The sequence below is a fragment of the Lagenorhynchus albirostris genome, chromosome 11 (genome assembly GCF_949774975.1).
Source record: "Lagenorhynchus albirostris chromosome 11, mLagAlb1.1, whole genome shotgun sequence".
NCBI lineage: Eukaryota > Metazoa > Chordata > Mammalia > Artiodactyla > Delphinidae > Lagenorhynchus > Lagenorhynchus albirostris.
The window spans coordinates 79,950,715-79,963,750 of NC_083105.1; the positions used below are offsets into that span (position 1 = coordinate 79,950,715).

The following is a 13,036-nucleotide window of genomic DNA, read 5'->3' on the forward strand; positions in this document are numbered from 1 at the left end:
GGGGAAATGAGACAAAATGGAATAGGAGAGTCAAGGTGGAGAGCCGTTTGAGGGAGAAAGTTTATTTTTATGGGGAGACGTTTGTATCACCTTCTCAATAATGGCAGTTTTACTGATGCTCCAATTCAAATATATTCATGAAGATCCCTCATCCAGGGAACTCCCAACATCTTGTGTAAATAGTGGACATTATACAGGCAGCTAGTCAGCAGTCCCGCTAGGCCAGAAAGTCAGCACCGGTGGCAATGAGGATTTTCAGTCAAAGGAAGTTGAAAATAACTGTAGGCTCCAAGCTAAATTTATTCAACCCCGGTAGATTTGCATACTATTTATTTTTGCACTCTTTGGGGGTAATTTAATTATGCCATCATGTGTCAATTACTTGCTTTCCTGCCATGTTTATTTGCCTGCAGGTGCACAAACGGTTGACTGTTAAGATGTGACATAGACATACCATTAAAATAAAGGAAGAATTCAGTGTTTCATTTTTGTTGTGGCATACCTGGGGCGAGGAGTGGGGTGTGAAGAACAAGCAAATTGTGACCAACTTTGAAGTTTTTGAACAATCATGGCTTAATATTTCTAATTGTTCAGGTTGTATCCGCGCCATGCAAGTGCCCTGAACAACCTTGGAACACTGACCAGAGACACAGCAGAGGCAAAGATGTACTATCAGAGGGCTCTCCAGCTAAATCCACAGCACAACCGGGCTCTTTTCAATCTTGGGAATCTCCTTAGGTAAGTAGAACGTGTACCTTTGATCAGAAGACCTTGTAGTTTCAAGAAATCCTTTCCTTTTCAACACTCATTTGGTTGTGGTGTTATCTCCTCTTCCTAGGGCAGAATAGTTAGGGTTTTCAAGTTTTGGGAGGATGCAATATTCATCTGAATTAATTCTATCCCTTATCAATCAAAAAGAGTATTTCCCAGAGTGTCTCTCTGGAAGTATTAGTTCTGGGAGATGTTCATAGGTTGTCTGTAGAGGGCTGGGAAGACGGAATGGCTACATGGACAAATAAACTTAGGAAATGCTGAATTAAGCAAAGATAGTTCCTTTATTGCAAGAATCTTTAATATGCTAAATGCCCTGTGAATATTCAAGAAGGGAGTATGGAATACAGCATTTCCCAAAGTCAATCATTTTTGGTAGGCATTTCCCAAGAATTTCATGAATATACTTGGGAAAAGTGCTGGTCTAGGAAAAGCAGCAAGCTCTAAAGGTGAGCATAACCACAGCTCATGCGCAGGTGGTGCTATAGGTAAGAAACAAACTGGGCTTTCTTGGAATTAGCAACGGTGACTCTCGCTCTCGGAAGACATCCCAGGCATAATCACTGATGTTTGCTTTTCACTCACTGCCCTGGAAAAGACTGATAGTGCAGTTAGTCTCCCTGAAGACAAAGGGGTACTTTTGCATCTTGTATTTTTATTAATATAAAGTCTAGGCGAGTTGGTGATGGCAATGTTAGTGGTAGTAGTGGCGATAATGATAGTGGAAATGGTGGTGGATATGGAATTTAACTTCTATGCTTTAAAAAACAGATTGACATTAGAGAAATGCAAATCAAAACTACAATGAGGTATCACCTCACACCAGTCAGAATGGCCATCATCTAAAAATCTACAAACAATAAATGCTGGAGAGGGTGTGGAGAAAAGGGAACCCTCTTGTGCTGTTGGTGGGAATGTAAATTGATACAGCCACTATGGAGAACAGTATGGAGGTTCCTTAAAACACTAAAAATAGAACTACCATACGACCCAGCAATCCCACTACTGGGCATATACCCTGAGAAAACCATAATTCAAAAAGAGTCATGTACCACAATGTTCATTGCAGCTCTATTTACAATAGCCAGGACATAGAAGCAACCTAAGTGTCCATCGACAGGTGAATGGATAAAGAAGATGTGGCACATATATACAATGGAATGTTACTCAGCCATAAAAAGAAACGAAATTGAGGGTTTTGTAGTGAGGTGGATGGACCTAGAGTCTGTCATACAGAGTGAAGTAAGTCAGAACGAGAAAAACAAATACTGTATGCTAACACATATATATGGAATCTTAAAAAAAGAAAAAAAAGCTCTGAAGAACCTAGGAGCAGGACAGGAATAAAGACGCAGATATAGAGAATGAACTTGAGGACACAGGAAGGGGGAAGGGTAAGCTGGGACGAAGTGAGAGAGTGGCATGGACATATATACACTACCAAATGTAAAATAGCTCGTGGGAAGCAGTTGCATAGCACAGGGAGATCAGCTCGGTGCTTTGTGACCACCTAGAGGGGTGGGATAGGGAGGGTGGGAGGGAGGGAGATGCAAGAGGGAAGAGATATGGGGACATATGTATATGTATAGCTGATTCACTTTGTTATAAAGCAGAAACTAACACACCATTGTAAAGCAATTATACTCCAATAAAGATGTTAAAAAAAAAGATTGAAGACATCAGAAATGGGAATAAAAGGGTGAACATGGTTAGCATCAGAGAGTAGTGATGCATTTATCTGTGCTTCTTAGGTTGCTGACTATCCACACACTTACTGAATTGGTTTCCTTGTCTCTGAACTTCACAGAGCACATTTGGTACCTTTAGGGCTAATGGTTTGCTTTGTTCTTTGATCCTCTCCCTAACAGGATGGGCTTAATTGCCACAGTACCTCAGTGGATGCACCTTCTTCACGTTATTTTTTACTCCTTGAATTTTATTGTATTTTTTTTGTATTTATTTTTTTAAACATCTTTATTGGAGTTTAATTGCTTTACAATGTTGCGTTAGTTTCTGCTGTATAACAAAGTGGATCAGCTATATGTATACATAATATCCCCATATCCCTCCCTCTTGCATCTCCCTCCCACTCCTTGAATTTTACATATGCATAGAGATATTAGTCCTTTTTCTTAGTGTGCACATGTGTTAATGCATGTTCTTATTGAATCCCATTTGAACAGAAGCATTGGGGAAAGTAATCACAGAACAGTCTAACATCACAGAAGGTGATAGGTGCCATCCCAAGTCTGAAGTTTTGTTTAAGAACAGCTTTATCCATATACTGGAGCACAAAATCAAGGGAACACTCTACCAAAGTAAGGAAATGCAAGGAAAGTACAGTTAAAATGAAAAAAAATAAAAGTATAAATCAGCAAAAACTAAATGAACTTAATAAATTTTTTTAATTAGACAGTTTAGGGAATTCCCTGGTGGTCCAGCGGTTAGGATTCTGCACTTCCACTGCAGGGGGCACGGGTTCAATCCCTGTTCTTGGAGATCTAAGATCCCACATGCCGTGTGGCCAAAAAAAATAGCTTGTTAAAATTTTATACAAATTGAGAGTGATGAAAAACAAGTAAATGAAGAAGTACACACTGTGACAGAAAAGCCTTTTAGCACTAGTACGTTCTCTTTAAAAATAAGAGCAAATCAAAAGCTGTGGGGAAAATGTGTTCTAGTTATTGTAGATAACTGTTTACAGGTCAATAGGGTGCTTTTATTTTACTCTACTATTTTTATGAGGTCTTATTTATTTATGTGAAGTTCTAAGGACTCATTTTTAAAAGTCATTGTTGCATCTGTATGTGTCCAGCTTAGAGCCCAAATAACTTAATGGGTGGATAAAGCCTGTTCATGTCTTTTGGGATACCAGCATTATATAGTACTGATTTCAAAAATAGTACAGATGAGTATTTTTTTTTTTTAACAAAGAAACCAGCTTTGATGGCCTGGATACAAAATGAGAGTTCTTGTTAGGAATGATATCCTACAGTTGTGATTATCACACTGTGCTGAATGTGGCTCTACTTGGAAATGGTGGCAGAGATTCTTTTAAATTTCATCTTGCCCAGACCTGAACGAGAGATGCGTACTGCAGCCTTCCTTTTTCAATTCACATGTTATTGCCTCTGACTATTACCTTGAATTAGTGTATGTGAGTTAAGAATACAAGGAAATATTTTTTGGAACATAACAATGGCTACTTTTCACAGTAGGTGGGGCTCCTAGATACTCAACATAAGATTTTTCTCTTTTTCAGTAAAATCAACTCAATGATTAGCCAAACCAAAAACGCTCCACATTTGTATAAGACTCTAAGTGCTTTTTTAAAAAAATAATAAAGGCCGGGGCTTCCCTGGTGGCGCAGTGGTTGAGAGTCCGCCTGCCGATGCAGGGGACGCGGGTTCGTGCCCCGGTCCGGGAAGATCCCACGTGCCGCGGAGCGGCTGGGCCTGTGAGCCATGGCCGCTGGGCCTGCGCGTCCGGAGCCTGTGCTCCGCAACGGGAGAGGCCACAAAAGTGAGAGGCCCGCGTACAGCAAATAATAATAATAATAATAATAATAAAGGCCTCCCAATGACTCTTTTAGATAGGGAAGAATAGGAACCAAGAATAGGAACTAAGGTTAAGTGACAGGTACAAAGTCACCCTTGTTTACCTTCTGCTCTTTCACATTAAACAGAGAGCAAAGTGGCTCCATCCATGTAGATGAGTCTTAGAATCCAGTAGAATAAAATCATGATAGTAGCTAACATTTATGTAATATTTTCCAGTTTACAGACAAGTGGGTTTTATATCCATAATTTAATTTAATCTTTAAAACTACTGTGAGAGGCACTCTCATCATCCCCATTTTACAGATGAAACCAAGGTTTAGAGATTTCATGTGACCTTGGCCCAAGCTCTGCTGACCCAGGATTGATTGCCTGCCCTGTCCTATTCACTTTCCATTACCCATGCTGCCCAAATAACTCTCCAATCCAAAAATTACTTAATATTTAGCTATTAAATGGCATGTGATTTCCTTTCGGGAGGAAGGAACTTCCTGTTTTTTTAATCAGGAAACAGTAAGGTTTGTTTCCATTATGTCCTTTAGTAGCAGAGAGAGGTGACCCAGGAAACAGCAGAACTAATCCACGTTCACTCTACGTCGGATCTGCTTTCCTTTCTGCTCTAACTGGCAATGGGTCAAAGGCATAAAGAGGATAAGAATATTTTAAATATGTTTTTATTTGATCCGTTTTACTATTCAAGTTTTATACCCTATCTATTTCTCGTCAGGCAGCTAACTTTTAAAAATTGTGTTCTTTTTTGTAACCTAGAACTTCATGCTCCTTCTAAGAACCCAGGTGATCTCCTTAGATATGAGTTTAGATTTGATCATCCCTGAGTGGAGGACACTATCACTTTTCCTCTTTTATAAATAAGAAACTAAAATTTGGAGAAGGTAAGTTAGGTGCCAAGGTCCCTGAGTGAGGAAATAGAGTTTGTGGGAATTGAACCTCAAACTTTCTGTCCAAGTAGCCTTGCCCTTAATCACCACACTCTACTGCCTCCTTGTGGCTCATCTCAAAACTGAGATACAGCCCAGAGCAGCCCTGCCCAACAGAAATACAATGACAGCCAGAATCTATCATTTAAATTTTTCAGGTAGCCATATTTTAAAACATAAAAAGGTGAAATTAATATTAATAATGTATTTTATTTAACCCCAGTATATTCAAAATATTATCATTTTAACATAATTAATATGAAAATTAATTTTTAAATTGAACATGTAAAAATATTAATGGGATAGTGTACATTCTTTTTTACAATTAATATTTGAAATCCAGTGTATGTTTTACACATACAGCATACCTGAGACTAGTCATATTTCAAGTGTTCAATAGCCACATGTGGTTAGTGGCTGCTGTATTGGACAGCACAGACCTTTATTAATGACCTTGACTTTGAGAGAAATGAGTTTTTGTCCAGACCAGAAACTCTAAATAAGATGTGATTCTGTCAGAGCATCCCAGAAACCTTAGAGCACTGAGGACAAATTCCATTTGAATTCTTGGAGTTATATGACAGACAGCTTTAGACCTGTTCACAGCAGTGCATGTCACTGACTCTTACCCAAATATATTTGACCTCTTTCATGACCATTTCCCTGGACTTTGAAGCTAATCTGTTATGATTCTGTACAGCACGTTTACAGTGACAGATTGATAACAAACAGCTTTCCATGCCAGCATTCTTAGTTTATATTAATTATTGTTGGCTTTGCTTGGAACCTAAAATGTAAAAGAAAATAGGCAAGATTAGCATACAGTTTTTATGGATGAAAGAGCAGAAATCCCTGATGGCTCAAGAGAACATAATAGAATACTTTAATTCAGGGCATGGGAAAATGCTTCTGTGACTGCTTGGGTAAAACAGTGTCTGGTATTTGATATTGAAACAGCATATTTTCATTTTAAAGACTTGTATTGTCCCTCCCATTGCCAAAATTACCTTCTATTCACATAATAGGATATGGGTGTTATATGGGTGTTACAATAAATCTTATAATCAAAAGTCAGAAGAAAATGAAATAGAATTTCCAAAATTGAGCTATTTAGCAGATGAGTTTGATAACAATATACATTTTATTTTCTTTAGGCGAATCCTTTAGAAAATTGAATTTCTAAAGAATAAAAGGATGTGGAAAAAAGGGTAACCATTAGCTCTGAAATAAATTTCAATGTTTGGGATAAATTTCCTTATAGCTTTGGCATTAGCCACACTGCCTTTTATTTCATAAAAAGGAAGTTTATACACTCAAGATAGCAGTTCTCCCCTTTCTCTACCTTTTACCTGAAACCCCAGAGAATCCAAAATGCCAGCCCACTGGATAAAGAACAACTTTTTGAGGTCGTTCTCACCACATTAGGATGTCAACTTTGGGTGGGCAACTTCTGCATCCTCCTCTTGGAATAAAATCCTTCTCCCACCCCCACTCCCATGGTGACCTGTCAACATCCAGGTTACCTCCAGTCTTACTTATCTGTAGTCTTAACTCCATTGCAATTTCTCCTCGGGGTCTTTATGTAGTTCACACCTGTCTCTCTCCAGGTCTTCTTCTCCATCTCTTTTGAAGCCCAGTCCAGCAGCTCATTGCCACCATCTCCATCCTCATCAGGGCCATGTCACAGCCTTGTACATTCTCCTGTTGTCCTCAGGGACTCTGCAACCTTTAGTGAATTCGGTTGCCTCCATCACCCAGCTCCTCTGCTGCCTTCCCTCCAGAGCCTGCCACTTCTGCTCTACCTTGACCATTCACCGACATGGCCATGCCATGGGCTTTTTAATTAGGCACACCTTTTCATTCTCTAGTGCCTGAATTCTGAAAGGTTCCTCTTTGCCCTTCACTTATTAACCTCTTCCCACCCTTCCCTTCCCCTCTCTGTCACTCCTTCTGACCCTTGGAAGGGGTCGTGGGATAACAACCTGCCACCTCCAAGCTCTCTCTGTGCTCACGTTGTCTCTCCCTTTAAGACCTTGACGTTGACATGACTCCCTTCTGGGACAAATGTTATTTCCCTCTTACTCCCTCATTCCTAGTGGCCCTGCTCTTTACCATTGTTAGAACCTCTGTTCTGATTTTTATGTGTATAATGTGTAATCCCATCTCTCAGTTATCTGATCTATTTCATTAATGTATGTGACATCAGCTTAGACTTACACCTTGACCATCGTTTACTTGCTCAACGGTGCCTCCAACTCAAGGTACCCGCCCCCATTGCCTGCATTTTGTAGGCAGACCAATAGTTCTCAACTTTTTCTCATTATCACTCCTCTCCCCACCCCGGGAACCACTTTAAGCCTTTTTCCCTAATCACTCCCTCCCCCAATTAAATAAATACTCAAGGACAAGATTTGTTAGGTGTCAAGCTTTGAGAGACTCAAGACCACTGTAATAACTAATTTTATTTTTATATGTAATCTAACATTATCTTTCACTGCACTGCCCCTGCTCCAAGATGCGGTGTCTCTGTATGTGTGTCCTAGACCCTCATCCAGTCTCTCAAGTGTTGGAGGAAAAAACATACATCTGAGTCTGATGGGGCCCTTACAAAACTCTGAAGACAGCATTGTGGGGGAAAAGCAGGATCAGGAGTTAGAGCTATTAGAAATTCATCCCTTACGGTCTTATAATACCTCCCAAATATTTTCTGTTTTCCTAATATAAGTATCCTTTGTTCCCCTCCTCAGTGCCTATGCATGCACCCAGGAGATGACATAATCTTTTACTTTTACTAAGAATATTCAAGTCATTTAAGGTTAATTTTTGCAGCTTCCCTTCTTCCTACCTCATTTCTTACATATTCCTAAATGTCCTCTTCTTTTGTTCTTCCAAGGGAGGAAGGGTTGTCTTGCCTCCCTAATAAGCCTAGTGCTCACACCTGTGGTTATGTTGGGGATTTTTTTGCTTTTTTTTGTTTTTTGTTTTTTGCAGTACGCAGGCCTCTCACTGTTGCGGCCTCTCCCGTTGCGGAGCACAGGCTCCGGACGTGCAGGCTCAGCGGCCATGGCTCACGGGCCCAGCCGCTCCGCGGCATCGGCAGGTGGACTCTCAACCACTGCGCCACCAGGGAAGCCCGGTTATGTGGTTTTTTAAAACTGAGGCATAATTAAACGCAAAAGTGCACAATCTTTAGTATTTGGTACAATGAGTTTTGGCAATTTTATATACTGTTGTAATTACCCCCAAAATAACATAGAGAACATTTCACCCCAGAAAGACCCCTCATGCCTCTTTCCAGTAAATTTCTCCCTCCCCTGAGGCAATCATTGTTCAAATTTTTTCACCAGAAGCTAGTTTTAGCTTGTCATAGAACTTCATTTAAAGGTGAACATTACATATATACTTTTTGGCATCTGGATATTTTCTGTAGCATGATTTTTTTGAGTCTTATCCATGTTGTTGCATGTTACATGTTTTTTTTTAACTGACGAGTAGTATTTCATTGTGTAAATATGCTGTAATTTGTTTATCCATTTTCCTGTGGGTAGATACTTGGTTTGTTTATAGGTTTGTATATTTAGTATTCTGGGATAAATACCTAGGAATAGAATTGTGGGTAGATGTATCTTTAATGTTTTAAGAACCTGCCAAATAAACAGTTCTCCAAAGTAACTGTACCGCTTTTCACTCCATCAACACTGGTGAGAGATCCACTTGCTTAGCATCCTCACTAACATCTGGTGTCGTCAGTCTCTTTTATTTTAGCCATTAGTCATTAGTGTAAAATCCACATGTGTTCTTGATTCTCTTTCTCTACCTTTCCCTGTCCATTATCATGGGCATTCTCTTAGGTCTTCAGATTCTTCCCATTGCACAAACTTCCACATGCCCCACATTCCCCTGGGGAACGTCTCCGTTCAGCTACTCCCTCAAGTGGTTCTCCTCACTCCTTCCTTTCTCTGATCAAATTGGTGAGAAGAACGGTTGCCACTTGGTGCTTCTTCTTCCCCCCCACCTGTTCATTCAGCCTCCGGTGGAGCTGCTCTCTAAACATCAGCTGTGAATTCCAAAGGTTCTCTGGGCTCTCACTCCCCATGATTTCTCTGAAGTGAAGAATATAATCCTGTTGACCTCCCACTGTTTTTGAAGCTCTTTATTTCATTTTTGTATTATAACACATTGTTTCTTTTCCATTTCCAATATCTACTCTTCTTCCTCCCTCCCTCTAAATGTCATTGATTCTCCATCACATACACACATACAGTCCAAACGTATGAACATTCAGGACTTCCCGTAATCCTGCCACTTTCTTCCTTATTTTCTGCTGCTCCCCACACTGTATAAACCCAGACACCCAGCCAAACTGACCCCTGGTCACTGTTTGAGAAATAGAAACATGCAAACTACATTTGAGAGAATATTACAGAGGTTTTAAAGTAACAGCTCTTCTAGTTCACCCAAAATATTGTTTCATTTGCATTTCATCATCTTATATTCCATGTCTGTACAAAACTGAATTATCTAGGGAATGATGAGAACGTTTACCTACTTCCTCAAGATTTGGGAGTTATTTGTATCTAAACAGATTGCTAATTATTAAAATATTTTTGTAAGTAACTCTCCCCCACCAAAACTCTTCTCAGTCATGCTGTGTTTACCAATGACTTGAGCATGAGTGAGTTGTTTTAAATCCATAGTGTGGTTTGCAAGGAAGAAGGAAGGGTCCCTTTTCTCAATCCTTGCTTTTGCTGTGATGGCTGCAATAAACACTCCTGAGGCCAGAAGACAGTTCTGCACAGGAAGTACTGTCAGGGAGAACAAGCTTTAATTTTACGCTCTTGAAGGCATTGGAAGGTCATCATTTTCTTTCCTTGCATAAATATTTCTGACAGAGGATAATTAAACAGACCAGACTGCTTTGTCAAGTACAGGAGTTTTCAGTGGTCTTTCCTGTCCCGAAGATCATTTTCCCACCCCTTTAACTCTCATAATCTTTCCTGGCCTCATTTGCAATCTAGTGCCCTTAAGCTCCTGTGCTGGGGAATGTCTTGGAACAACTCCTGACTCATAGCTTAAAGAAGGTACAAATCAATTAAAAGAATACTAAAATGCATGTATTCACTGGAAATTTCTTCTTGCGTACATTGTCTTACTTTAGAGAACCAGGCATATCAACTTTTTAATCACAAACCCAGTAGGAGATCAACTTTGCCCTGACACAGGCTAAATTCAGAATGTAAGTTGTTAGAGAGCCTCAAAAAACTTTCAAATCTAAAAATGCTCTGTGTAGACCAGGAGGAGAAATACCAAGGACAGAAAGAGAAATATGCATGTTGTCTGTGTCCACTCTGACTCACGCTTGCCTGTGGCCTGCGGGGGTCTGTCCCAGGAAGCACCTTGGGGAGGTGAAGGAGGCTTTAAGGCTCCCTCCCTTCTTGCTGACTCCTTACTAATTCTGCCAACCTCCCTCCGTCGTACAGGGCCCACCCTGGTGCTTTCCTGTGGTGCCACCACTGCAGGGCTGACTGCCCTCAACCTTTCTGCCACCTCTCCTCCTCCAAGTGAAAAGGACAGTAACACTTGAATGACAAATTACAAAGCACCTCCTCACGTCTCATGAACCTGCCCACTGAGTGTTTGTGGAGGGCAGGCACCTTCACTCCCCTGTTACAGATCCAGGGACAGTGAGGGAGGTCATGTGACACGAGCTGTGAAGTGGGACCTCTAGAGCCAGCCATTCGGTTACATCCCACGGCCGCGCTGACTGTCTCCCCATGCTGTCTTCAGGAATAGGAGTCGTGGAGCTTAGTGAGTTTGGATCTCAGCTCTACCACATAGCAGTGTGTGACCTGGGAGAACAACTGGATCTTGCAATGGCTCCAATCACTCACTTATAAAGTAAAAATAGTACTAGTAACCAGGTCCTCCATGAGTCCTAAACAGGAGAATGCGTGTAAGTACTTAACATAATTCCTAGCCCCCAATAAAGATGAAATAAGCCTTAGTTATTATTAATTATTACTAGTCCAGGGGTATAATTCCTCACTTCAATTTGAAGCTCATCTTCTTAGTATAAAGTTAATAATACATCAGAAGGAGGCAACACATTTTCTATTCCTGCTGTTGAACAGTTTCAGGCAATATTCAACCTCCTTGAGACTCAGTTTCCTTCTCTTCAAAATAAGAGACGGGACCAGGGGATTCTGTAAAGCTGTCTAGCTGCAGGAATCTATGGTTTTAACCATGACTCCAAGGTTCTAATCTCTTTACTGAAATGTAAATGGAAGATCAGAAAGGAATTTGGAAGTCCCTTTTCTTTGCAGAGGCAATATTACCTTGGAGCAGTATCCTGCCTTTGCTGATAAATCAGTGAGGCTTCAGGTAGAAAATCCAGATGAAACTCCAGCTGGAGAGGGGAAGGAGCCCAGGGAGCTGCCAGGGACTGCATCACCCCACGCGCACGATGCTCTGCTAAGCACGATGCCCTTGCGTGTCTATCCCACAATTACAGGAGCCTGGAGGGATTAATGTGCACCTTTCACAGATTCGGCCACTGAGGCTCATGGAGGTGGAACATCTAACCCAAGTCATACAGCTGGTGAGGGCAGAGCTGGGATTTAGACAGCAACCCGCCTGAGCCAAAGCCAGGGACGTGCATTCCACTGCATCATCAAAATGACTCTTTATCTATGGCGTAGGTGAATCCTGGCTAAACCAGGCTAGTCTCAGCTGCCTTCTCTTCCAGGTCCCAACCTGGGGACATGGTTTCTATGCTTTCCTTCAAATCATGGAAAAGCTTGGCATAAATATTTTGTGTGCTTTGAAGAGTTGCTGGCTTGGGACTCGTCCCCCCACCCCTCCCAGCCCACCTCCATGCACACGTGGTGCAGGAGCAAGGCCATCGGGGGGCAGGCGTTCTGCTGCTGGGGTCCAGGGCAGGGACCTCACCGAGCAGATGAAGACCTCAAGTGCCAAAGGAGTAAGGGAGGAGGGGACTCAGGAGGAACCTTTCCTCAGGACCTACTCCATGCCAGCCCCTGTGTGAGGTCTTTGTGTGAGCTCTGTCTCCGTGCCTGCAGCTGTGTGACGAGACAGCGTCAGAACTGTCCATCGTTCCCTTCCTCAGCTTTCAGCTGGGGAGAGAGGTGTTAAAGGCCAGGCACCCCACACAGGGCGTGGCGGGCATCCGACTACCTCCCATTGTTCTCCGGTGAGTGACCTGACTCGTCCTGCAAACCCACTGCGAGAGGGAGGGGGGATTGCAGGGGATCTACTCATAATTCTAACTATAGTGAGTGTGGCTTTGCGGTCTTCACCAGCACATAACATGAACCTGTCCTCCAGACAGTTCTCCTATGTGGCTTCCATAAAGAATCAAGCAGAAACACTAGGGCAAGGGCCTGTAAACTAGGTTTCCATTGCATCGCCCAGTAAACTAGAACATAAAAGAGGCTATTCAGGGTACGATCCAGTTTTCTTCTTTTCCTTCTACTAGGAAAGACAGTAGAGCCACAGAAAAACATGTGCTCTGAAAAGATAGCCTTAGTCAGACATTCAAAATTTGACTTTCACAATTCAGTTTTTTCCGAGGAGCTGGCAGAGTCTATTAGCACCCCCTTCCCCACCCCAAATCAAAGTCTTTTCCCTTTGTGAGAGACATTATTTCTGAATCCAACAATAACAATACACCCCAACAAAGGAATGGTAGTTAAGAGACTGCCCAGCATTCCAAGTTCACACTGGTTAATAGGAAATTTTACTACTGCCAAG

At 41.6% G+C, this 13,036-nt stretch overlaps 1 protein-coding gene across 6 annotated transcripts in view; it reads left to right on the forward strand.

Moving 5' to 3' along the window:
* Positions 1–13,036, forward strand: part of TMTC1 (transmembrane O-mannosyltransferase targeting cadherins 1) — a 264,710-nt gene that overhangs the window by 209,979 nt on the left and 41,695 nt on the right. For all 6 annotated transcript variants that reach the window (XM_060166630.1, XM_060166633.1, XM_060166634.1 and 3 more), the window contains one exon: positions 595–738. In XM_060166630.1, the coding sequence (XP_060022613.1) occupies positions 595–738 (144 nt within the window). The remainder of the gene's footprint in view (positions 1–594; positions 739–13,036) is intronic.